This window comes from Lynx canadensis, chromosome D2 (genome assembly GCF_007474595.2).
Source record: "Lynx canadensis isolate LIC74 chromosome D2, mLynCan4.pri.v2, whole genome shotgun sequence".
NCBI classification, from domain to species: Eukaryota; Metazoa; Chordata; class Mammalia; order Carnivora; family Felidae; genus Lynx; species Lynx canadensis.
This window is the reverse complement of record NC_044313.2, coordinates 69,858,752-69,884,611: the sequence shown is the minus strand read 5'-3', so window position 1 is coordinate 69,884,611 and position 25,860 is coordinate 69,858,752. Positions and strand designations below refer to the sequence as shown.

The following is a 25,860-nucleotide window of genomic DNA, read 5'->3' as shown; positions in this document are numbered from 1 at the left end:
AGTTATTTAGTTTTGGATCAGCCATTAAGAAAAAAAATTTTTTAATGTTTATTCTTATTTTGAGAGAGAGAGAGAGAAACAAGGGGAGGGGGAGACAGAGAGAGAATCCCAAGTCGGCCCTGCACTGTCAGAGTGGATCCCGACCCGGGGCTCAAAATCACAAACTGTGAGATCGTGACCTGAGCTGAAATCAAGAGTCGGATGCTTAACCTGCTGAGCCACCCAGACGCCCCTGGGTCAGCCATTTTTAAACAGTAGCTTAGTCACAGGGGAAAATACTGAATTCATGAAAAATTCACAAAAGCTGTTTATTTTGACTTTATTAAGAGAAAAATATTTCTGTTGTTGTAAGAACACAATACTAAATACATTATTTATAGCCAGTAACTTACCATTTAAATTAAAAAGATATAAACATGTCAAAGGAATGAAACATAGATCTTTTATTACGTGTGGATCATGGATTCACGTTCCTCCTCCATTTCCAGAGCTTCCCCGAAGTGGTCTACAAAGTAGGACTCTCCCCTTGTCCTATCCCTCATTCCCCAGGCAGCACCCCGGGCTCTGAGCTTGCCTGGGTCTGTGCCTATATGTGGTTCGGTTGTTTCTTATGGGGGCTATGTGGTAGTTTTGGGGGTTTCCGATGCCATAACCATAGCTTTCTTTTTCAGGAAGTGTATCCAAATCTTTGCGTCATTTTGCTCAACAGAAATGAGGAGCTTGGTTTGTATTTTATGTCTTCTCTGTTGCAAGGGCAGTTGGTTGTGCCACAGATAATAAAGAACACAACTGTGGGCAGTAAAAGAAGTATGTAGGGTGACACATTCTGCTCAAAATCAACTCAACAAATTCTTCTTGGGGCAGGCCCTGTACTTTGGGAAACATGCTATTTCCTCATGTGTAAACCACCCGGTCTCTCCCAGAACCAACCTTTTACCCAGGCTGGGCGAGTCATGCATAAACGCTCGGAATCGGAACAGAAGACGTGGACAATATAAAACATGAGGTAACGTAATAGGAGGACAACGGTTTTCAAACGGTTGTGAGGCAGGCGACTTTGTTTTCCTGACTGGAAATTACAGTGGATCGCGTGACAAGTGGAAGCACCTGGGGAAGTAGGACCAGAACAGTCTCCGGAAATCCTGGATACGACCGCTGTGGTGCTGGGCTGGGCCTTGGGGGGTGGGGGGGTCAACGGGAGTGAGCCCACAGACTCGAGTTTTTGGAAAGCCTTCCTTCCACAGAGAAGCCAAGATGACTGACTCTATCTGGTTGGGCAGAGACGAGGCCACTCCAGGCCCCGGGGAGAGCAGAAGACATATGGGGAAGTGCGGAGGCTGTAATAGAAGATGGGGGTAGGAACACGTCTGCGGAGAACGAACTGGGTCCGGAACACTGAGGACCACGCTTATGCTAAGAGAACACACAAAGTCGTTCCTCAGGAAGAGACAAGAACCTCCAGGGTCAGCAGTAAGAGACGATGACAGACATGGAGGGACGCCACCACGGTGCGTGGCGCCGGTCTGGGTTGAGGGCCCGGGAGGAGGCTGTTGTAACCTTTCAGGCAGGAGACAAGAGCTGACCCGGGGTCTGAGTGAAAAGGGACGTTTCCAGAGAAAAGCTCCGGGCAAGGATTCTGTTTGGGTGGGTGCAGGGCGGTGAGATGGAGTTCAGCTTCAGAGGTAAAGGCGGGGCCGTACTGGCACCGCCTGGGAGGCAATGGACGGGGCAGAGAGAGCGGGCAGAGGGGCAAGCTGGAGGTGCCGGGTCTGGGAGGCCTACGTCCTGGGAGCTGAACGTGAACGGCAAGAGAGAGGAGAGAAGCTGAGGTCAGAGTCCCGGGGCTGGGAAGCCGGTGAACAAAAGACCGACGGAACGGGCGGCCGGTCTCAGAAGGAGGCGCTCTGGGTGAGCTTGCAGAGCAGAGCTAAGGGAGGAGTCTGACAAAGACCTGGCAACTGGCTTCCCTCTGATTTTTAGGAGGGCAGAGTCAGGAGACTATGGGAGAAAGTATGTCCTACAAAGAGGAAAGGCGGTGAAGAAGCAGGCTTGACCAGTTGTTCTAGAACAGACAGCTGTGCGGGTACAGTTTGCAGAGGGGAAGGAGCCAGGGCACGGGAGAGGACAATGAAAAGAGCTGTGTCTGAAGACCTGGAAAGGAAGAGCATTGGCTGAGCGTTGAGGGGAGACTGAGGCCACAGGAGGGAGGATGGCCTTTCCGCAGTGGAGAAGGTTCGGACCTGGGGTGCTCTCCTGCCACTTTTGTGCTTCCCTCGCCGCCTGCACCCCCACCCCCAAACCGGCCTCTGGGTCTGCTCCAGGCCCCCGCGGCCAGCACAGGCTGCAGGGAGGGCCAGGCTGTGGGCCGGGAGCCTGACTGTGACCTGGGGCGGGGGGCGGGGGGAGGGGAAGGACGCTTCCAGGGAGCAAACAGCCGAGAGAGGAAGACGAGCACGGGTCCAGGACCAGAGGGAGGGAAGGAGGGAAGAAGGCAGGCGACCAAACGAGTTTTGAGCTGAAGAAGGAACAAAGCTCCAGCAATAGTGTAACCGGCTCGACGCTCAGCAACGGGAGGGCAGACTCGGGAGGCAGGAGCGTGGGGGAGGTTCACTGGAGGTGACCACGAAGGCAGAGGGGCATCACGGAGGTCCAGCTGAGGCTCCGTGCACGCGCAGCGCTGGCCTCGTGGGGAAGACGGCCGCGGAGTCACCCCCACGGCTCGAATGAGGCGCGGCCGGCAGAAGGGCAAGGAGCTGATGGGTTCGGGGACTAATGGGGATGGATCGGCAGCTGCCTACATTTGCAGGTGGGTAAAAAGCGAAGCAAGGCCGGTCAGAAGTGGAGGTCGAGGGAAGGTGAAGAGGCAGCCCACAGCAGGGCCCGTGGAAGGGAGGACGAGGGACTGGGGCGGGGTGGGGGGGACAGCGGCCAATGGGGCAGATTTCGGAGTCAGGTCCCGCTACAAGCGACATGGCGTGCCGGTGTCAGAGAGGCGGAGAATAGGGCCCCAGGAAGCAGCAAAGCACGGATGTGGATGTCCTTGACCTAAAGTGAAGGACCCAGAGAGATGTGCACTGAAGTCCTCGGCCGGGGGGGGGCGGCTGAGGTGACCCAGAGGCAGTCAGGGGCTGGGTCACGTAAGGGCATCTACGGATTCTGCGATGGCATTGGTCTCATTTGAGGAGGACGCCCGTCTGAGTGTGTGAATGCTAAGAGGCTTTTGTACCCTCTTCAAAAGTCTTGAGATTTATAGATGGTGCAATCACTTCCCACGTCCCATTCCATCCTCTGGAAGAGGTAGACCATGGTGCTTTCCACCAGTAAGCCACTCAGGATGGCCAGAAAGGAGAGCTTTCGGCTGATATTCAGGGTCACTGGAAAAGAACAGACAACTAGTAAGTCCTTAAGAGTTTAAGTGATGTCAGCATGTAAAGTACGTGGCATTCTGAATGGAACTCTTTTGTAAAGCTGTTTTTGAGAAAAATCTCTATTTGTTCTTATTAACTGGTGCTGTTATCCCCTCCCACTTTTTTAAAATCTACGGACCTCTGGAGAGAAACAAAGCATGTGCCGATAACAAACACACGAAGTTTCTCCTCCTGAAATCAAGACACAGATTTCCATGAATACTGAGGGAGAAAATTAAGAACAGATTTTAAGGTTATAAAGAGATCGACAATGGGGCGCCTGGGTGGCTCAGTCAGTTGAGCGACCGACTTCAGCTCAGGTCATGATCTCGCGGTCCGTGAGTTCGAGCCCTGAATTGGGCTCTGTGTTGACAGCTCAGAGCCTGGAGCCAGTTTCGGATTCTGTGTCTCCCTCTCTCTCTGACCCTCCCCCGTTCATGCTCTGTCTCTCTCTGTCTCAAAAATAAATAAATGTTAAAAAAAAAAAAAGAGATCGACAAAACAAAACAAAAACAAACAAACCCGGAGACTCTCTGTTTAACAGTCAGCATTACGATAAAAGGTACCAGGTAGCAGCCTCATTTAAAATAACCCTTCTCACAATGGATGGGGAAAATGAAGACCCCCCAAGGCTGCTCATCCCTTCTTTGGTGTGGTAGGAGCTGTGCTTCCTGGCTTGACGACTGCCCCGCCACGTACATTTGGACAAGTCATCCGCAAAGCGGAGGTTAATAACGGCTGCCCTACTAACCCCACGGCACTGAGATGTTGCACATGAAGGCATTTTGAGAACTAAAAAATACCACGTGGTTAACATGAACAAATACCGACTACGCGCTCTGAATAAGGCATTAGAGGAGTGCCAGGCCCTGTTATTATTCTATGAAGAATTCCAGAGTTTAACAGGTTTGCCAAGAGCGTGTCGGAGGCGCAAGGCTTTAAGCTTGTGTGTGGGCTGAACTCGGAGGAGACAGGATAAAACATAAACATACCTCTGATTGCCTGAAAATTGGATGTAAGGACAAATACTTTGATGAGTCTGAGGCACAGGGATGTGTAGTCGTGCTCCCAAATGACGGCTGGAATCAGCAAGAGTTTTCCGTAGCTCGACAACAATAATGCTTTCAGCAGCAAAATGAAGTCGGGTTTTTTTTTCGCTGTCGTCGGTCGTTCTATCCACAGGAAAGTAAAGATGCCAGTAAAAAAGGCAGCTTGTTCTAAGGAGGGAACGGAGGACAAACACATGAATGTCCCGATCTGAACCATATCTCTCTAAAACCAAATAAGCCACAATTCCAAAATACAACTTACCGGCTGACTTCATTAGAATTGCTTTATCGAGATCAAATTTTCTTTTTCCTCCCTCCTTCTTTTTTTTTTTTTTTTTTTTTTTTTTTTTTTTTTTTTAAATAAGCCCCTGCCTTTTGTGTCAAATCCTGCTGGTATGATTTCAGAAACATAGTTCAACAGTTCTTTTGTGGAGTATTTCATCACCCACCGAAGCAAAAGTCAGTCCGTTAGGATTGTGATCATCAGCTCTCTGAAGTTCTTTCTAGGAAGTAAGACTCTGTTTGGGTATTTTCAGTGTTCGAGGCCTCCACAGAAAGAATACAGGAATATGGAGGGTTTTTTTTAAGCCCGAAAGACGGGACCCAGCCTAAGAATTGCATATGAAGATGTTTTTCTTTGCTCATTCTTCCACTATTTATTGACTACCTAGTATCTACAAGATTTTGAATACTGTTATCTAAATTTAAAACTTCCTTAATTCATGTTAACAAGCTTTCTGAGTGCAATTCCTTATCCTTCCAGAAAGTATTCACAGACAGAGTCCAGTACAGGAGAAGCCACAGTTCCACTGGGTCCACAGAACAGAGCACGGGCTGTTCTATTCCCATTAACTAGGATTTTAACATTTCTTTCAACTGTGGTATTATTTTTATTCAGACTCTTAGTCCTCTGATTACCCAGCTGCATACGTCTTGAGTGATCTGTCCCTAATTCTATTTTTTCCCATAAGCTATGTTATGTAGGTTTCTGCAGACTCTGGTTTTTCTGGAACACATGTGTCATCTTATAGGAGAGACAACTGTATCCTTCCTAAAATGTTTTATAACCAAACAGAGTCAAACTAAAGAGGTTCCAAACATAGGTGATTAGAATCAAAAATAATTTTGGCCGGTTGACCTCCATGACCGGGACACCAAGGGCTTGTCAACTGCAAAGACCTGCTCAAATAGGCTGATCTTATAGGCTCAGATTTGGACCAAAAAAGTAATAAAAGCAACAAAGAATTCCTTAACAACAAGAACGATCTAATAGTGGGTTGTCTCCTGTCGCTGGAGATACTCAAACAAAGCTAGACCATTTTGCAGAGCTGAGGGAAGGATTTCTAGCACTGGAGACAAGGGCGGACCGGATAACCTCCACATCTTTCTAACTCAGAACCTGAGAGATTTATGTGTTTGCACCAGCCCTTGGGCTCTGCACAGTCTTTCTCAGGGCAGATACTATGAGGCTTTCATGGATCAGCCGGGTTCAGGAAGACCTCACCTGCCTACAGAGGGCTGCACGGAGAAAACACCAGATGGGGAGCCCGGGGAGCCACCTGTCTCAGCGCCGACACTAACCTGCGGTGGGATTTTGGGGAAATCATTGCCTTCCTGCTTCTATGTCTCCACGGGAGAACCTAACCTATCTACCAAAGAGGATGGTTGTGAACATTAAGTTGATAAAATCGTAAAAGCAGTGTTTAAATTATAAAATGCTATATTTATGTAGGGCATTTTTTAATAACCTATTTTAGGGGGTCAGAACCTAATAGTGGATTAAAAAAGTAACAGTAGAAAAAACTTCTGAGTGTCAAAATATCCACTGTAGAGTAGGTGCTACAGCAATTCTGAACTATTTGAAAATAAGCCTGGTTTATTTTTTATGTTAAAAATTACGGACACACAGGAGCTTATCCTCAGAAATTTTAAGAGGTTTTGCTTTAAAGCTTAAAATTACATTAGGTTCTAGTTCCTGGCGTAGGCAACGTTCTCAAGGATGTTTTTAATATTATTATATACGTTTGCGAATTCTTAAAATGTAGATTTTAAAACCTCAGAAACGGATGAGAGGACCAAGGAAGTGAGAGCAAACAGAGAAGAAAATGGGACAAAAGAGGACACACAGTCCAGGAATATGACACTGCAGTGCACTGGAGACTCAATATTGCTAAAACAATATTTCATTATAATCAAAGAGTTTTAGAAGCAGAGCATGGAAGCCTGTAAGTAAGAAAACAGTGGCAGAAATTAATTCAACACAATTCTGACCTCAGTCACAAACTCAAATTCTGGAGAAAAGCAGTTCCTTGAACTTAAGGAACTTGGGACAGGAGTCACTTTTCCTGAATGCAGTCAGAGAAAGAACAAGTTTTCCCTATTAAACAGGTTGCATGAGTTCAATGCAATTAGCACAACACATTGGATAAGGTCTGGCAATTATCAGTCTGTTTTAATAAAGATGAGACCTGGGGAGTCTTTCAACTGGACAGTCAGAAATTAAATTTAAGAGTTTTATCGACGATGGTATGCCTCAACATATTTTACGAAACTCTCTAATCTGATAAACCTAACCATTTCCGTAACAGATGTGTGGTAACAAATAAAAAAGCAAGCAAGCACATAATTTAGACAAACTCATCTAGCAGCTTAGCAGTAGAGCTGAACGTTTAAGTCTCAAGTCCTATGTTAACCCCCTCCTCTTACCAATGATTAAGCCCACCCACTTCACTTGTCATCAGAATAGTGGGGACTAGATGGCTGAGAACAGAAAGCGTGGCTTCTTCGTACCTAGAGAAGCAATTGCGAACATTCTATAGAAATCCCACTCCTTGGCATATCTGATGAAGTCGTCGGGATCGGTGTTCTGGTTTGAATCTTGAAGCTGCCACCATCTCAGGTACGCTTCGCAAAGCAAACAAAATATGCAGAGTTTCCCGTGCATCTGGTAGTCAAAAAGACAATGCCATTTACTGGGTACAGAAACACCTAATTACATGTAATATCGGGTAGGCGCAGACGTAGCTAAGTACTTGTGGTTTTGAAGAACCTCCCATCCCACAGCTTTTCAAATTCAGGACTGCCCGGTTAAGTGTGTAATTGTGTTGCCTGTAAACCCAATGGCTCTTCATCAGCAATGACCATCAGAATCACACGGGGAGATTTTTCAGATTGCAAACGTCGAGGCCCTAGTCCTGACTCAGAATCTTGGGAAGTAAATCCTACACATGCAATTTTGAAACAGTCCTGGGGGCAAGGTGGGATTCTGATGTATGCCCTTCGCTAAGAAATACCGCTCTAAAGAGCAGTCCACCCTTCACACTCTATTTTCAGCATCGGTCCTATACACAGAATCAAGCACAGAATTCACGTGACTCGTGGATAGGCAGAAGCAGCAATGAGAACACATTTTAACCTGAAGATTCCATCATACCACATAGGAAACTACTATTCTGAACATAAATTTTTATTTTATTTATTTTTAAGTTTTAAGTTTTTTTTAAATGTTTACTTTCATTTATTTTATTTTTTAATTTATTATTTAATTTGCATCCAAGTTAGTTACCATATAGTGCAACAACTGATTTCAGGAGTAGATTCCTTAATGCCCCTTACCCATGTAGACCATCCCCCCTCCCAGAACCCCTCCAGCAACCCTCTGTTTGTTCTCTGTATTTAAGAGTCTTTATGTTTTGTCCCCTTCCCTGTTTTTATATTACTTTTGCTTCCCTTTCCTTATGTTCACCTGTTTTGTCTCTTAAATTCCTCATGTGAGTGAAATCATATGATAGTTGTCTTTTTCTGACTAATTTTGCTTAGCATCATACCCTCCAGTTCCATCCACGTAGTTGCAAATGGCAAGATTTCATTCTTTTTGGTTGCCGAGTAATAATCCATTGTATATATGTACCACATCTTCTTTATCCATTCCTCCATCGATGGACATTTGGGCTCTTTCCATTCTTTGGCTACTGTTGATAGTGCTTCTATAAACACTGGGGTGCATGTGCCCTTTCGAAACAGCACACCTGTATCCCTTGGGTAAGTACCTAGTCGTGCAATTGCTGGGTCATAGGGTATTTCTATTTTTAATTTTTCGAGGAACCTCCATACTGCTTTCCAGAATGGCTGCACCAGTTTGCATTCCCATCAGCAGTACAAAAGAGATCCTCTTTCTCCCCGTCCTCGCCCACATCTGTTCTGAACATAAATTTTTAAAAAATGGCCCTATGCTGGATGAGTGTCAATTAATATATGGAAAAAACAGTAATTAAAAGGTAGAAATTTTTAAAGCTGCAAGTTCTAAAGAGTCTGAAATTTTGGCAAAAATAAAAATTATCAGGTAACATGAATCGGCTTTTTACAACATGTTTCTCCTGGGGTGCCTGGGTGGCTCAGTCGGTTAAGCGTCCAACTCTTGGTTTCAGCTCAGGTCATGATCTCACGGTTTGTGAGTTTGAGCCTTGCCTCAGGTTTCTGTGCTGACAGTGTGGAGCCTGCTTGGGATTCTCTGTCCCTCTCTCTCTCTCTCTCTGCCCCTCACTCTCTCAAAATAAATAAACTTTAAAAAATAAAATAAAACCCATTACCCACTGGACTTTCTATATCAATATAAAGTGGGGAAAAGAAAGTGTGTGCAAACGCAATGCAGTCCCAGGATAGGTATCAGTGTGGGCTTCTGAGGTTCTTCTAGTTGGCACAGTGGTTCTCCTGGCTGTACTTCAGAATCACCTGGGGGTTTTACGAAATACTGATGCCTGAACTCATCCCCAAAGATTCTGATGTAACTGATTCTGGGCGAGGCCTCGGCTTGGAAGGATGAACTGCTATCCACCCTCTCTCTCCCAGGTGATTCTATTGTGTACCAAAGTTTGGGAATCAATGCTCTAGCAATTTAAAAACTGCCCTGGTTATGTTTTTTTTTTTTTTTCAATATATGAAATTTATTGTCAAATTGGTTTCTGCCCTGGTTATTTAACGTGGGGGAGGGGAAGGAATTCCCTCAACAGGATATAAAATGTAATACATTGTATTAAAATATTTCTCTTTTAATGGTCGCTTACTTCCTCTAGCTATATTTCTCTCCTTACCTGGATATATTTAATTTTATTCTGGTAGAAATAACTGGTATCTATTTCAACGTTTATTTATTTTTGGGACAGAGAGAGACAGAGCATGAACAGGGGAGGGGCAGAGAGAGAGGGAGACACAGAATCGGAAACAGGCTCCAGGCTCTGAGCCATCAGCCCAGAGCCTGACGCGAGGCTCGAACTCCCGGACCGCGAGATCGTGACCTGGCTGAAGTCGGACGCTTAACCGACTGCGCCACCCAGGCGCCCCTGGTATCTATTTCAAAAGGAAACCCACTAAAAGGCAATACAGATTATAGTTTTTCAACTTCCTCCCAGTGAGCGTATTCTTAAATATTCACTAAACATTGTGTGCCTTGTTTATCAATGCCTGCTATTTCTAGTAACTTCCAGACACTGTTGAGATAAAAGACCCATGCTTAATAGACTTTCTTTTTAAAATAATGTTCTTTAATTCCGTTCAAATTATTCTTTAAAAATGCAAGAGCATTATCAAGTAAAATTAGAAAATTAAAAAAATTAGCACAACTTACGTTTATTTTAGTATTGAAAAGAATATGTCTGTAGGCCTGGGCTTTGCATAAAATAGCATTAATCAAGATGATAACAGGATCATACTCGATATATTTGTCTACAGGTTTCTGGCAGGATTTCTGAAATAATGCAAGATAATATTAGAACAAGCAAACTCATACATTCTGAAATCTTAAAGGATTCTGAACTAGCAGAGTCTATTTTGGACTTGTATAGCAATAAGGACATGTCAGCATTTATTTATTTATTTTTTTTAATTTTTTTTTTTTTTTCAACGTTTATTTATTTTTGGGACAGAGAGAGACAGAGCATGAACGGGGGAGGGGCAGAGAGAGAGAGGGAGACACAGAATCGGAAACAGGCTCCAGGCTCTGAGCCGTCAGCCCAGAGCCCGACGCGGGGCTCGAACTCACGGACCGCGAGATCGTGACCTGGCTGAAGTCGGACGCCCAACCGACTGCGCCACCCAGGCGCCCCTGTCAGCATTTATTTAAATTAACTTCTCTTCAGATACAAAATGTTCACATAAGCTCTGGTTTCAGAAATGACTAAATGCAATCTTCTAGGCTAGAAATATTAATCTTTTTTAAAAAATATTTTCTTAATGTTTTTATTTATTTTTGAGACAGAGAGAGACAGAGCATGAGCAGGGGAGGGGCAGAGAGAGAGGGAGACACAGAATCCGAAGCAGGCTCCAGGCTCGGAGCTGTCAGCACAGAGCCCGACGTGGGGCTGGAACTCACTGTGAGATCATGACCTGAGCTGAAGTCGGATGCCTAACTGACTGAGCCAGCCAGGCACCCCAGAAATATTAATATTTTAATCTCATATGTAAGGAAGCTAAAAAAAATTTTGATTTTTTTAGAAAATATTTTCTTAGTGTTTATTCATTTCTGAGAGATTGAGAGAGAGCGCGAGCGAATGAGCAGGTGAGGGGCAGAGAGAGAGGGAGACACAGAATCTGAAGCAGGCTCCAGGCTCTGAGCTGTCCGCACCAAGCCCGACGTGGGGCTCGACTTCATGAAATAGCGAGATCATGACCTGAGCTAAAATCGGACACTTAACCAACTGAGCCACCCAGGCGCCCCAGAAATATTTGATTTAAAGACTGGATTAGGCAGAAAAGTATCCCAGAAAATGCTTTCACTTTGTAGGACTTGTTATAAAATAAAGAAATACATTTATAATGTACTTCCATTGATAAACTGTTGCCTATTGGCTAGATGGCCACCAACTCTGCGGTTCTTGAAACATGACCTGGAGAAAGGGGTTCAGAAAAGCACGCGGAGCTTCTGAGAGCTAAAAGCAAATCAAGAATGTGGTAGATACTGAGAAGCTCTTCCCCCCCCCCCCCAATTAACATTGAGAATATGGGAGGAAAATGCTCCTTCTCTGTGATGAACAATGGTGAAGACGCTGGAAAATGCTGAGCTATACATAAGCAAATGGGGTGCAGCTTGGTTCCAGGTTACCGGAAGCAAGACACCTGGGCTCTCAGTAATTCCTACTACATTAACTTTTTTGGACACCCGTGATTACAATGTTATCAAAGTCCAACACCGGCAGAACACATAACACCGGTGTACAAGAACGAGCTCATCAGAGGGGTGCTTGGGTGGCTCAGTCTGTTAAGCATCAGGTCATGATTTCACGGTCCTTGAGTTTGAGCCCTACATGGGGCTCTCTGCTGTCAGCAGAGCCCGCTTTGGATCTTCTGTCCCCCCTCTCTCTGCCCCTTCCGCATGTATGCTCTCTCTCTCAAAAATAAATAAACATTAAAAAAATTTTTTTTAATAAAAAATATTTTAAAAAAGAGAACAAGCTCATTAGAAATGTGACATTTCAAAGAGTTTTAGTTACAAAGTTGAGTTAAGGCAACTGTTCTAATGGCTACAATTCAAACATAAAACATTTTGAAATTCTGAGAAGATAAAATAAAAATGGAAGTGATGGATATGCAAACATACTGGGATGGCCTTTTAATTACATCAAAGTGCTAGGGGAAAAAACGAAGGGCATTGAAAGATATCAACCCCGCATTCCAAAGGTAAAGAAAAACCACTTCCGACTGAAAGAGTTTCTCCACTTCATTCGTGTCATTTACAAGAAACGCGTATGTTTTTAAGTCATCAAGTGGACCAATGAAGAGAGACGTGCTATTACCTCATTTAAATACACCTAATCACACCGAGGCATAAGATGTTAACGATTTCACAGTTTTTCAGCTGGGCAAAGAGTAAGCCAGTGTCTAGACAGAAGCCGCGGAATCAGACATCCTATATTCATGACGAAGAGCTGTTTTCTAGACACCCTCCCTCTGCTGCCTATGGGCAAAACACCTCTCTACAAACAACACTGGAGATCCTACTGCATCGTAAAATGGAACCACTGGCTGGTCAAGGGTCTTTGTCCGTTACAAGTTCCTTCAAGGGCACCTGGGTGGCTCAGTGAGTTAAGTGACTGCCTCTTGGTTTCAGCTTAGGCCATGACCTCACGGTTTGTGGGTTCGAGTCCCATGTCAGGCTCTGTGCTGACAGCACGGAGCCTGCTTGGGATTCTCTCTCCCTCTGCCCCTCTCCCTCTCCTGCTTGTTCTCTCTCTCTCCCAAGAATAAACAAATAAAACTTAAAAAAAAAGTTTCCTAAAACCCGTACGTATGGAGGCGGCAGTGCAAGTCGAGCTGAGCCAGGATTTGGACAATTTTTGGGAGGAAGTGGCAGAAGACAGCAGCCCAGTTTTCCCTTTTACAATCACTCGGCTGACAGATGTGTCTGTCGCGGCCACAGCGTTCATTGCAACAGCTCTCCTAACCATTTCTATGGACCAGGCACTTCCAGGATGCTAGATACTCCCCTTGAGATGTCAGTCTCTATCTTCAAGGACCTTACAGTTTAGAAGAGGACGCATAAGCACGCTACTGCAAGCGCTACAATGGAAGGGACACAGGGTGACATGAATCCCGTAGGAGGGGCGGCTCCTGGTGTCACATGCCCTGTGATGTGCTACACCCACCTTCCCTTCCTAGCATTCTGAGTATTTTACAAGCACTGAAAGTTCATTAGAGCCCGCTGGTTCCCTCCCTATCAGGTTAAGCCTAATTTGTCCTTGTTCTGCCTCTGCTACTTGCTTCTCCCACGAGGGCTCCCTCCACCTTGAATGCAGGAGGAAACCCACACAGGCACAAAACAAACACACAGTAAAACACCCTAGTGGCAGGCGGCTACGTTTAGATTACGTTTTCTTACTCTGGCAAAATCGTTCTGCTCCCTTTACTACTGACTGGACGAGTATCGAGAAAGAGAAAGTTGTCCTCTGAGAAATCCGTAAGCACAAGGGACTGTGCACATCCCGGAAACGCAGATATTTCCGCCACCTCTATGTTACCATGGATACGAATTACTTTCTGCTGCTATGTTCTTCAGTGCCCTGAGAAATCACCTCTCCTTCAGCATATAAACTGGCCAATATTTTATGAACGTTCTTGCTGCTTCTTCCTCCCCATCATCTCTAGGGCCGTCCCCTTCCCCACTCATTCTCAAACCTGTTCCATTTTAGCTCCACAATCAGCAAAACATGTATCTTAAAACTGGAGGCCCCTAGACTGGAAGCTCCTCAGGGTTAGGATACCCTCTCATCCATCTCTGCATCCGGCATGTAAGGGTGGAGGCTCCATACTGTTCGCACTGAACAGAACTCAAACTTGTGAGGATCTCAATGGAGTCTTGTCTTGTTACCATCATGAACCTATCAAGTATCTGAGCACACAAAACAATCTGGGCACTATAGGATGTCAAAAGCACTGTATCTTTAAGCCTACTTACAAGAAACCGTGAAAAGCTGAAGGAGAGGGAGTGGCTAAAAGCAAGTGACATGCTTCCATTAGACGGAGAAAAATTCGGGAGACACAGGGGCAAGCTGCGGGGGACGGCACTGGAGACATAAGAGCAAAGGCTGAGTATATTGCTGGTAGCTAAGGGACCGAAGCATGCATGAGTTACCAGCTTATAGCAACTGTGGCTATTTTTCCAGAACAAATAGCCTGATGTGTAAAAACTGTTTACTTTTTACTCTCACGACTTGGAGGGCCTTTAAAAAATTATTTTGCAATTTAATTTTCAGAGTCCAGCATCAACGAAGTGATTTTTCCTAAATAATGCTACTATACAGGGGCGCCTGGGTGGCTCAGTCGGTTAAGTGTCCGACTTCGGCTCAGGTCATGATCTCACGGTTTGTGGGTTCGAGCCCCGTGTTGGGCTCTGGGCTGATGGCTCGGATCCTGGAGCCTGTTTCGGAGTCTGTGTCTCCCTCCCTCTCCCCCTCCCCTGTTCACACTCTGTCTCTGTCTCTCTTGAAAATAAATAAACATTAAAAAAAAAATTAAAAAAAAATGCTACTATGCATCTTACTATGCATTATCATGATAAAGGAGATTACCCACTCTTATCTCATCAGGAAATGGCTGTGTACAATAATGTACTATACCACCATTCATTACCCCAAATATAATTCTAAAATCTGTCTCCTAGGTGAGAGAGGGCAATGTTGGGGGAACGGGTGGGGAGCCAGACGAGGGTGTAGCGGCTGACCTAAACAGCTATCCAAAATTATTTTCCATAAAATTACTTTCCATAAATAAGGTATAGAGAAGCCAGCATCTGATGATTAGGAAAAGGATTTTGTTAGTTTAATGCCAAGAATTTTAAAAAATAAAGATTAATTTATATTATATATAATAATTTATGTTATATATATATTACATTATTAAAGATTACTAACTTTAGTTAGGTGGTTATGTGGTTGTCATCTTTAAGACAGATGACTTAATTGTGCCAGTCCAAAAATTATTAAGTTTAGATCCCATATAACTTATTATTCTCTCCCTTGTACTAGGATGGCCAAGGATATCACCATCTAAAAACATAGAAATGGCTCGTTCATTCAACAAATATTTATTGCATACTTACTATGTGTCAGGCACTGTTCTGGATGATCTAGCTACATTAATGAATACATTATATGTAATCTCGTGTGTAGCTTGTATTTCAGCGGGAAGAGACAAGCAATAAATAACAAATAAGTCAGTTTTATAGAATATTCAAAGATGATAGGTGCTATGGGAAAGATAATGCAGGGAGAGGTGATAAGGCATATCAGACCTGGCAGGGGGAACCACAATTTGTAATAGGGTGGTCAGAATAGACCTCTCTGAGAGGCCAATAAAAATACTTGAAGGAGGTGAGGGAATTAGCCATGTCAGATCCTGACAGAAGAGTGTTCCAGGCACAGTGCAAAGGCCCTGAGGAAGGAACTTGCCTGGTTTAAGGACTATCTGGAGGCAGGGGTGCCTGCCTCCAGTTGGTTGAGCATCCAACTCTTGATTTTGGCCCAGGTCATGATCTCATGGTCGTGGGATTGAGCCATGTGTTGAGTTCCATGCTGACAGCACGGCACCTGCTTGGGATCCTCTCTTTCTCCCTCTCAAAAAAAACACCAAAAACCAAAACAACAACAATAACAAAACTATCAGGAGGCAATGAAATTGCAGTAGAATAATGGAAGAGTAGCAAGAGACTACATGAGCCTTATAAACCAGTGCAAGGATTCTGACCTTAATTCTGAGTGAGATGGAAAATCACTGGGAAGTTTGAGAAAACTTCAATTTTATTTTATTTTTTATTTATTTATTTTTTAAGTAGGCACCATGCCCAACATGCAGCTTGAACTCACAATCTGGAGATGAGGAGTCTCATGCTCTACTGCCTGAGCCGGCCAGTTGCTCCTCTACCTTACATTAAAAAAAAATTTTTATATGTTTTAATTTATTCTCGCAAGAAAGAGAGACACAATGTGAGCGGGGGAGGGGCAGAGAGAGAGGCAGACACAGAATCCAAAGCAGCCTCCAGGCTCCGAGCTGTCGGCACAGAGTCCGACGCGGGGCTCGAACTCGTGAACCATGAGATCATGACCTGAGCCCAACTCAGATGCTTAATCGACTGAGCCACCCAGGCGCCCTGTCTAACTTACATTTGAAGAGGAACACTTTGGCTGCCGTGTGAAGAGGCTCAAGACGTTCAAGGGTGCTACAGGTTAAGAATTATGACAATAATCCCGGTGAGACATGATGGCAGCATGGACCAGCGCTGTAGCAGTAGAGGTGGTGAAAAAGCAGTGGATTCTGAACACGATCTGAAGGCAGAATTAACAGGACCTGCCGAGCACCCGAATAAGGAAATAAATGCGGGAGAAAGGAATCAAGGATGACTCCAAACTTTTTTGGTCTTAGGAACTAACACGGAAGAGCCGCCATTAACTGTGAACGTTTGAGATAACTAGAAATATCCAACTGGAGAAATCAAGTCGTTAGTTGGACATTTGTGTTCTGGAATTCAAGGAAGAGGTTCAGGCTAGAGGTTCAAACTTGGGAACTGTCCAAGTGTAGATGGTCTTTAAAGCCATGAGCCAGAATGAGCTCTTCAAAGGAGAGTGTGTAGACAGAGAAGAGGCCCAAGAACTGAGCCTCACGGTTAAGAGGTGAGGCAGGTGACACAGAACCAGAAAGGAGATTGAGAGGAAACAGCCAACAAGGTAAGAAAACTGGAAGAGCCTGGTGTCCTGGCAAGTGCACGCAGCGTGTCCAGGGGAAAGTAATAAGGTCAAATGTTGCTGACAGTTCACTGAGAATAGATTATTGGATTTAGCAAAGTAGAGGTCTGTGATCTTAAGAACAGTTTCTAGTGAGATGCTGGGTGGGAAGAGAGTGTGTCTGAAGAAGATTCAAGAGAAACTAGGAAAGGAAATCGAGATAGCAATTAAAAATATCTCTTAAAGGACTTTTGCTGTCAAAGGGAAGGGGGAAAAAGAGCAGGAGCCCAAACAAAGGAGGAAGTGGGGTCAAGTTGTGTGTGTGTGTGTGTGTGTGTGTGTGTGTGTGTTTAAATTAAGGAAAGACTGTACATGTATCGGTGGGAATGATCCAGTGGAGAGCAGAAGATTATTGTCACAGGGATGTCCCTAATGGAAGACGACAGGGACATCTAGTGCACATGTGCACATTGGTTTTGGACAGGTATACTGAACAGTTCATCCATCCTAACAGCAGGGAAGACAGAGCATATGAATAAAGGGTGCTAGGAATGGATTTATGTGGTCGCAAAGCTTGGGGAAGGTCTCCTCTTTTCTTTTCTTTTTTCTTTTCTTTTTTTTTTTTTTTTTAGCAAAGAGGGCAGCATATGTGGGGAAACTTGAGGAGCGAAAAGGTTTGTGGGAATGGTGCATGGATTAGTGAAATGCAATGTGATGGTCAGATGGTTCATGGGCTACGTGAGGTTGGTGGTCATGAATTTAGGTGTTTTTTTCCTCAGTGAAATACAGCTGCAAGGGTGAGGAGGAGACAGATCAGACAATATGCTGGACTCAACCAGGGTTGCAATTTTGCCAAGTGAGGGAAAGCACTTGAGACAGGAACAGTGATCATGTCGGCTGACAACAGATTAAATAGGTACACATTCCTACTTTGTCTGCTCCCTGTGTATTAACACCAGGCCATGTTTTCCGAATGAGGATTATTACTAGCAAATCATCAGATCAGAAATGGGACAAAAACCTACTGACTGCCTACTATGCGGCTGGTTCTTTGCTAATACCGCGAAAAGAACCTCCAATTTTGTGACTTTTTAAACATAAAAAGCCCTGTTAACTCGTCATTTTTGGTTTTTGTGTCACCAACGTCCACCTTAGTGCGTTGCACACAACACAAACTATACATTCGATCATCGCAAAGGATGAACCCGACATAAAGTGTTCTAGGAAAATTTAATACAGGTTATGGAGTGTATGGATGATAACATTTACCCGTGCAAGGGTGAACAGCTAAAATTTAAAGAGTTTGGGCGTGAACTCAAATGTCAACATAATCCGATTTTTAAATTTCTCTGCACAACGCCTACATCCATCTCCATTCGAGAATCTGTCCGCCGCGTTAGGTCTCACCAGCAAACACGACGGGTATGAGAAAACCACTGCAGGGTAGTGAGTTCTTTAACACTATGGATAACCGCAAAGGCTCGACTGACTCCGGACAGGAATGTCAAGTATTAAACTGAAGACTGTATTACAGGACCCTGAAACTCGTTGATTTTTCTGCCCTAAAACGCTGACATACATATCCCACTGCCTCTCATGGTCCCCAAATCCCGCCACGCCATTTTCTTCCCCAGGACACCCCACGCCTGGCAACTCACGCAGATGGTTATCTTCAGCACTCCGTGGTTATAGTCTCGGTACAACTCCTTGGCCTCTTGGTTGCATTCGATGCACCTGTACTGGCAGGAGGCCGAGGCAGCAGTGGGAGTGGGAGTAGCTGCAACCCCATCGGTGTTCCCCTTGCCCGCGACCACCCCTTCTGCGTTGCCCTTGCCTGGCCGTAGCCCATACCGCCCACCGGTGCCCATTTCCACGCAACTGCAGCCGAGAACTTCCGATTCAGTGGCGGGGAAAGACGTCAGACATCAGACCGGAAAGCCTGTCCCGTGCGGTGCTTGCTGGGATTCGTAGTCTCAGCCTCGGAAAGGGGACTCGCGGTTGGCCGAGCTGGGACTACAACTCCCAGCAGGCAACGCCACACCCCTTCCCTCCCCCTTGCCACGGCCCACCTGCCCGCCGCGGGTTAAGGCTGGGAGGCCGCAGCGTGCGGCGAGGGCCGCCGCACATGCGCCTTGAGGAAAGATGGCACCTGCCGGCTGCTGCTGCTGCTGCTACTGCTGCTGGGGCGGCGCTGTGGCCGCCGCGGACGCCGCCCGGCGCGTCCTGGTGCTGCTGTTGCTGGGGGTCCTGTCCGTCGGGCCGCGCCCGGGTGCGCTGGCCACTGAGCACTACTCGCCGCTGTCCCTGCTCAAGCAGGAGCTGCAGCATCGGCAGCAGCAGGAGGCCCAGGCAGGCGGCGGCTGCAGCCCGCAGTCCGGGGACTGGGGAGACCAGTACTCGGTCGAGTGCGGCGGTGAGTGGGCGGCGGGCGGGCGTCCGGGTCGCCCGGGGCCGCGGGGACGGCGGGGCCGTGGGGACGGCGGGCTCCCGGGGGCCGATGTGCGGGCGGCCCGGGCCTCGCCGCCGCCGGCCGCGGTGCGGCGTGTGCTCCTGGGGGAGCCGGCTCGGCGAGGTGTCATCCTGGGGCCGCTTCCCGCCGCTCGCACCCACGCCGCTGCGCGCCCTTCTCTGGTGGCTGCCGTGGGGAGGGTGGTGAATAGAGAAAAGAGCTGACAGCATGTTCCTGGGGACCAGGGCGGTCTCTTCGGAGTTGCAGCAATTGTCGAAAGGGTGGAGGAGGAGATGGCAAGTGGCCTGGGGCAGCCCCGGTTCCCGCTCTGTGCCCCACGGTTGCCGGGGGAGCGAGGGAGGGGAAAACGGAAGGACGGAGGAGGACCGGGCCCAGTGGGGGGCCCGCGCCCCGAGTGGGGGTCGTCTGGCCCTTCTTAGGCCTGGAAATCAGGTTCTCTGACCTGGATTTGATGTCTTGTATTAAACATTATCTCTCCAAATTCGATCCCTGGAAGAAAGAAGGGAAGACAAGAGTAAGCCTATTTTATCTGCTCGATGACATCTTGCTTCCAGTTATTTGAGATTGACCTGTGACCTGTCCGGTATCTCCCAGTAAGAGGGCCCCGCAGGCCATTAGCCTGTGTAAGTCAGAGCCGGGCGTTTTGGAACTAGGCCATCTCATTGATTAAGTTGGGCGCTTTTGCCCTCAATTTAGTAAGTCGTGGCAGATGCCTTAGGGGCAAATACATGCTTGTGGTTTTTTGTTTTGACATTTCCATCGGATCTTTTCACCCTTCAGTCCCCTCCCCTTCCTTTCCTTTTCCTCTTCCCCCTAATTCCCTCAAGGCTTGCTTTTGAAAGCTCTAGGTCTACCTAATTCACTAGAAGCTGGCTGGTTGCTTTTACAGCCTGGACAGCTGTGTTCTTGAACATTGTGTAACTGGGAAGACAATAAGCATTTTTTAGTTGAGAGATGTCAAGATTAGCACACTCTGATTTCCTTTTAGCACAATCTGACTCCCTTGAGGAAGTCTCACTCATTGACTTTGTTTTGTAGTGGGCCTTGGCTAGTAACAGCGTAAAAAACTCGGCGGGCATTGTATAGTGGGAAAAGAATGGCTTTTTACCTCTGTAGCTTCCTGTGACTCTGAACAAGTTAATTGCTTGTCTTGGCAAGCGAAATTGCCGCCTCTGTAAATTGAAGACACTGTTACCTAATTACCGGGTTTCATTTTCTTCACAAGAGTGCTGCGGGGAAAGTGAGAAATAGCCAACATAATATGGAGTGCTTGCCGTATGCCAGGTGCTGTCGTAAGAGTAGGTTGGTTAGCCTATTTTCTTAAGTCTTTTGGAACACCCGTCACTACCTCATTGAATGGTAGCTCCTTTTCCTCAGATGAGGAAACCGCGACACGGTGCAATCATCACTTTCCTGCGGGCCCACCGCTGTAAAGGGACGAGGCCAGGTGGTGAGGCTCCAGACAAAGCTTTGTCTTAGACACTAAGTCGTTATAGGTAGGAGAACACATCTGTAGTGAGTGCTAGCATATAGGACGTGTTATGTAAATCTTCATTTCCCCTTCCCTTGTATGGTCATGTGATGCTCACTGGCTCAAGGAGACACAGATTCTAGGCAGTAGAAGTTAGAAATTGATTTATATTATGAAATTGATTGATAGTATTGATCTAGGTGGCTCATTTCACCCCATGGCTTATGCCAGTCTTTGGAGTCCTTATTTGGGCCAACTCTGACCTGTATTATGCTTTTCCCCTAGGTAATATAAGTTTTCATGAACCGGGCGTTCGGAGGAGTTTTCCTGTCCATTCTACCATTCCCTCATATGTGGAAATCATTATCCAGAGTTCTTTGCGTCAAAGGATGAACGCAATCTTAATGAGGCTTTAAGCATAATTTGTCAAATGTTTCAGTTTTTCATTTATCTCCCCCCATGTAGTTTCTTAGTTCTTGGTTTCTTAGTTTGGCATTCCACATGTGCTGTTGGAAATGTGTGGCATGAGTCTTTGAGCCAGCCTCCCCTGGGGTGACGTGAATGTCCCGCAGTTGCTGACAGGCGCCGAAGTCACTTGGCTGCTGCTGCTGTTCCCAGTTAATAATTCCCAAAGGCAACTGCTTATGCTACTTGGCACTCCAGCTGTGGGATGTGACAGGAGCCATCTCTGTCATGGTAGAGACTCCCCAAATGTCTCTCATTTCTCCCTCTTCATTTTGGACGAGTAGGTAGAAGCTGGACCCTGTGAGACTTCCCCATTCCCTCACTGTCCTAAGAAGAACAGATGTGGGAACAAATTCAGGATTTACAACTAATATCATAGCCCAGAGGTTCTGAATCCAGAACCCCTTCCGATCAACAGAAGGGTCTAGATAAGTGCCAGGATCCAGAACGAATCAGTTCTTTTTTTTTTTTTTTTTTTAATATTTTTTTTTTTTCAACGTTTATTTTTATTTTTGGGACAGAGAGAGACAGAGCATGAACGGGGGAGGGGCAGAGAGAGAGGGAGACACAGAATCGGAAACAGGCTCCAGGCTCCGAGCCATCAGCCCAGAGCCTGACGCGGGGCTCGAACTCACGGACCGCGAGATCGTGACCTGGCTGAAGTCGGACGCTTAACCGACTGCGCCACCCAGGCGCCCCTGGAACGAATCAGTTCTTAAGAGCCTCACCATCCATTCATCATGTCGTCATCACTTGCTGGCCTTTCCAGCCACGAGCCTGTCCGTGTCAAGCCAGTCCGTATGCAGAGGACAGACACAGAAGCACCGCCACTTTTCAGAAGCCTTCCCACAGCTTTCGGATTCAAATGGCTGAATTGACACCTGCTTGGGTCTAAATCTGCACACCTTCCAGTGGGCTGTATGGGTATTCTCATAAGACCGAACCCCCAGTGATTACAGGGCCAAAGACAATATGTGTCTTCCTATGGTGGGAGCCCATAGGTCTGAACAGCGCACTGGCAATGGCTGATTGTGCTGTGTGGACCACCATCAAACGGAATCCAGTGCCCTGGGATCAGCCTCGAGCTCAGTGGGCTGAATCCCATCGAGGTCCAGCTGCACAGATAAGCATGGATGACTGGGGCACCAGCGGTGTCATCCTGACTTTGCTGTTCCCAGGCCCCCTTCAACTTTCTCCCCGGCACGTTTTTGTATTTTATTTGAAAAACATGTATAGCCACAAACGTCAGGTCATCTGTTTTCCTGTGGGAAAAATAATCTTTTTTAAAAAAGTGAACGCTGTAATGTACATATTTTTCAAATAAAAATCAATTTCCCGGGGCACCTGGGTGGCTCAGTCGGTTAAGCATCTGACTTTGGCTCATGTCATGATCTCATGGTTCATGAGTTTGAGCCCCGAGTCGAACTTAGCACTGACCGTGCAGAGCCTGCTTCAGATTCTGTCTCTGTCTCTGTCTCTGTCCCTTACCCCCCCACCCCACAGTATCTCTCTCTCTTTCTCTCAAAAATAAATAAACATTAAAAAAGAATCATTTTTCTTCCTTGCTACCTTTGCCCTGTTTGTAGTTTGGAATTGCAGGAAGAAATAAGGAACAGAAGGTTTTCCCCCAATTTTTCCCCCTGGTTTTATGTGTATACGCCCTGTGTGTTATTTAATCCTCGACACTGCAGCAGGTACTGTTTTTATCCCCATTTTACCTAAGGTGAAACTGAGGCAAAGAGAAGTTGGGGAAGGTCGCACAGAGGAGTGCAGAGCCAGGGTTTGAACCTGGCCTCCCGACCTTTTGTGCATTATTTCCTTAGTAATATCTGCTGATCTGTATACTTTCTTATTACTGATCAAGTCCCACTGTCTTCACGTTTGTTGAAAGTTACATTCTTAAGTAACTTCTAGAATTTTTTTGTTTACGTACATGGAAGGATGCTTCACTGCACCGAATATTTTGGACAGTAGAGCTAGGATGGCTCTGTTCTTTTGCGGGAAAGCTGTGTACCTCCCACTTGCTCAGTGTTCTGGATCCTTGGGGATACAGTAGCAGTGGCCGGCTTCCCCCAAGTGGAGACTGTGCCAGTGCAGGAGGAGACCAGTGTTCAGTAGGCCCGCTGCTAAGTGCCCTGAAGAAGGAAGAGGGCTTTGCTGCCTTGAGGGGGGCCAGGGAAGGCCTCTGATAAGGTGGCATCGACAGGGACCAGAGCAGAGCGAGCTTGGGAGAGGTCTTACCCCTTAACTTGGCACCGTAATGTTACAGATCAGGCAAGTTAAGGGCTAGATAAGCTGTAACCTGTCCCTTAAGAATTCGTCTGTGTCCCCTCTGCTCTTCCTGGGAAAGCCACCTTGCATCTTTCTTCAAAGGCGGCGTTCGTCCCGTATGAAATACATCTTCGTGTGTCCTTTATGGACCAGGATGTATTGTAATAGTTCGAACCTGTGCACCTCTAGTCACTGTTTTTTTTTAAATTTTTTTTTTTAACGTTTATTTATTTTTGAGACAGAGACAGCATGAACAGGGGAGGGTCAGAGAGAGAGGGAGACACAGAATCTGAAACAAGCTCCAGGCTCTGAGCCATCAGCACAGAGCCTGACGCGGGGCTTGAACTCACGAACCGCGAGATCATGACCTGAGCCGAAGTCGGACGCTTAACCGACTGAGCCACCCAGGCGCCCCTCTAGTCACTGTTTTGAAAACACTTTAATTTTCCTTCTTTGAAAATGTAGTATTTATAACAACAGTGATTTCGGATTTTTTTTTTTTTTTTTCCTTTTTCCTGCCTTCTTGAGACTTTTGTCTGCTCCTAAGTTAGGCAGTCCTTGTATCTGATGTCTTTCTGGAACCTTTGAAATGGCCACCTTCATCTAGCCACAGCATTAGTTCTATCTACGCTTAATGTCTCAATGAAGTTTGACGGTTAATTTACAACCTGAAGTAATTTTCCTTAGTTTATTGAGATTAATAATCCAAGATTTGAGTTTATTTCCCCACGGTTCTGTGTGAAGCAAAGGGAATTAGTGTCTGATTCGGGAGTTGTTAACTGTCACAAAAATAAGGAAGTAACTACGAACCTGATTGTGTTTTTGACAGTAAGACCTAAAGATTGTCTATATCTTTCTAACTAAAGGAGGCAGTTATTTAAAATACATGAAATCAGTCTTCTTGCTCACAGCACTTAAATCATTGCTATGCCTTAACGGTGGCAGGGAATCAGTAGAGGGAAACTTTTATAATGAGCGCTATTTCCTTTTTTTGTTCTGGCTATGAGGAAGTTAAGAACCACATTTTAAGCCCAGTCATGGTAACTGTGGTAACCCTTACTGTTAGTAGATTTGCTCGATCCCTTTTTTACCCTTGGCCCTGATTCTCTGTGCGTGTTATCACATACAGTTTTGTGGCAAATCTCTTCTAGTCTTTTTTTTTAAGGTCTACAGAAGTAAATTTGCCAGTATAAGATAACTCGCTTATTTTGAGTCACAGAGACGGAGGCATAGAGTGAGAAAGAGATTTCTGTATCGTCTCCCCCGGCCCTGGCCACTGGGGCATCGCCTGGAGACTGCTTGCCTCTTTTGCATCTTTCAGAAAGTCTTCTGGTTTAAGAGTTGCTTTTTATAGCATGAACCCTATGAGGATCATAGCTGTGCTATTTGCAGACCTGTGAAGCTTTCTCAAATAGATCTATTGTTCTTAAAAATTACATTTACCTTTTGAACGGTCTGTACCCCAGTAGACCAGTGTTCTGCTTTGGGCCATGAGGGGTCGTCGCTCTCTGGATGAGGGCAAAGGATAATGGGGCCTGGGTTTTAGAACCTACCCTGCATGAAACACGCCTGCAGGAGTGGCAGAGCACTTTGGGTGTACGGACTTTTCAAGAAGTTCTACAGCGCGTAGACACGGCCTAGCGTCACTGCACTCCCTAAACACTGGGCCGATGACCGGCCTCTGAAGCTTCCCCTTTTCACAATATGGTGTTTCAAAGAGGCCATTTTATCTTTTTGTTCGGGCCTGTTATCTTGCAGATAGAATAAAGACAAAATTCATTGAAGTAGCAGAATTTGAATACTTCTCACTTCGGGGTTAATGCTTTCTGACATTTTCATTCTCTTATCTTTTTTATTTTTACCTTTTATCGAAACATGACGTCTATGTAGAAAAACGGATCATAGCTGTTTTCACAAACTGAACCATCTGCGTAACCGGAGGGGGTCCCCAGTACACAACTGATATCTGTGTTTAAGCTTCGCTAATGAAGTCCCCTCCCCCCGTTCCCCCAGTTTGGTTTGGAGATGATTTGGTATGGCTTTATGTCTGATTCAGGAACCAGCACGGTGAGATTTGCTCTGACTCGGGTGCCGGCGTCCTTTACGTAGACACTCAGAAATCCTGGGTCAGACGGTCCGCCTCTTCGACGCGAAAGGCCAGTTGAGTTCGCTTGCAGTGGAGTGTTCAAAGTGACCCTGTTCCCTTTTCACTAATGGTTTCACAGCATTGCTTTCCCAGTGGAGTTGATGGTATTTGACATCACGTATAGGTTCATGGACAGAGTCTTCAGCTCTTAAAAGTATGTGCCACCTTGAGCACCTGATGCGTGTGTAATCCATGTTACGACCCCAGGCTAAGTGAATAGCCTTTGTGGCTACAGCGCCTCCCCCCCCCCCCCCCCCGGTTCTGCCCTTGGGTCTGTGCTACATGATTTACTTCCTTCCCTCTTTTTCCATTTTGTGCAGCTGACCAGCTCCTTTTTTTTTTTTTTTAAAGGTTTTATACATTCTTTACACCTGT

At 46.0% G+C, this 25,860-nt stretch overlaps 2 protein-coding genes across 8 annotated transcripts in view; one reads left to right on the top strand and one right to left on the bottom strand.

Moving 5' to 3' along the window:
- Positions 1-428: 428 nt before the first annotated feature.
- Positions 429-18,576, bottom strand: ARV1 (ARV1 homolog, fatty acid homeostasis modulator). 2 transcript variants are annotated; one of them, XM_030334052.1, is made up of 5 exons: positions 18,321-18,575; positions 10,080-10,199; positions 7,247-7,400; positions 4,400-4,624; positions 429-3,374 (listed from the first exon to the last, which is right to left on the bottom strand). In XM_030334052.1, exons 1-5 carry the CDS (start codon positions 18,528-18,530, stop codon positions 3,232-3,234), a joined length of 852 nt encoding a protein of 283 aa, XP_030189912.1. In that variant the 5' UTR covers positions 18,531-18,575; the 3' UTR covers positions 429-3,231. The 2 variants fall into 2 exon arrangements, with proteins under 2 accessions (XP_030189912.1, XP_030189913.1); XM_030334053.1 differs by lacking the exon at positions 10,080-10,199 and having other exon boundaries at positions 18,321-18,576.
- Positions 18,577-18,727: 151 nt separating this feature from the next.
- The window catches only part of TTC13 (tetratricopeptide repeat domain 13), a 79,524-nt gene continuing 72,391 nt past the window's right edge, over positions 18,728-25,860 (top strand). For 4 of the 6 annotated variants that reach the window (XM_030334050.1, XM_030334049.1, XM_030334048.1 and 1 more), the window contains exon 1: positions 18,729-19,075. In XM_030334050.1, the coding sequence (XP_030189910.1) occupies positions 18,805-19,075 (271 nt within the window). In that variant the 5' untranslated portion in view covers positions 18,729-18,804. Of the gene's footprint in view, positions 19,076-25,860 lie in introns of all 6 variants that reach the window. The other 2 variants (XM_032595299.1, XM_030334047.1) reach the window with 1 other exon arrangement.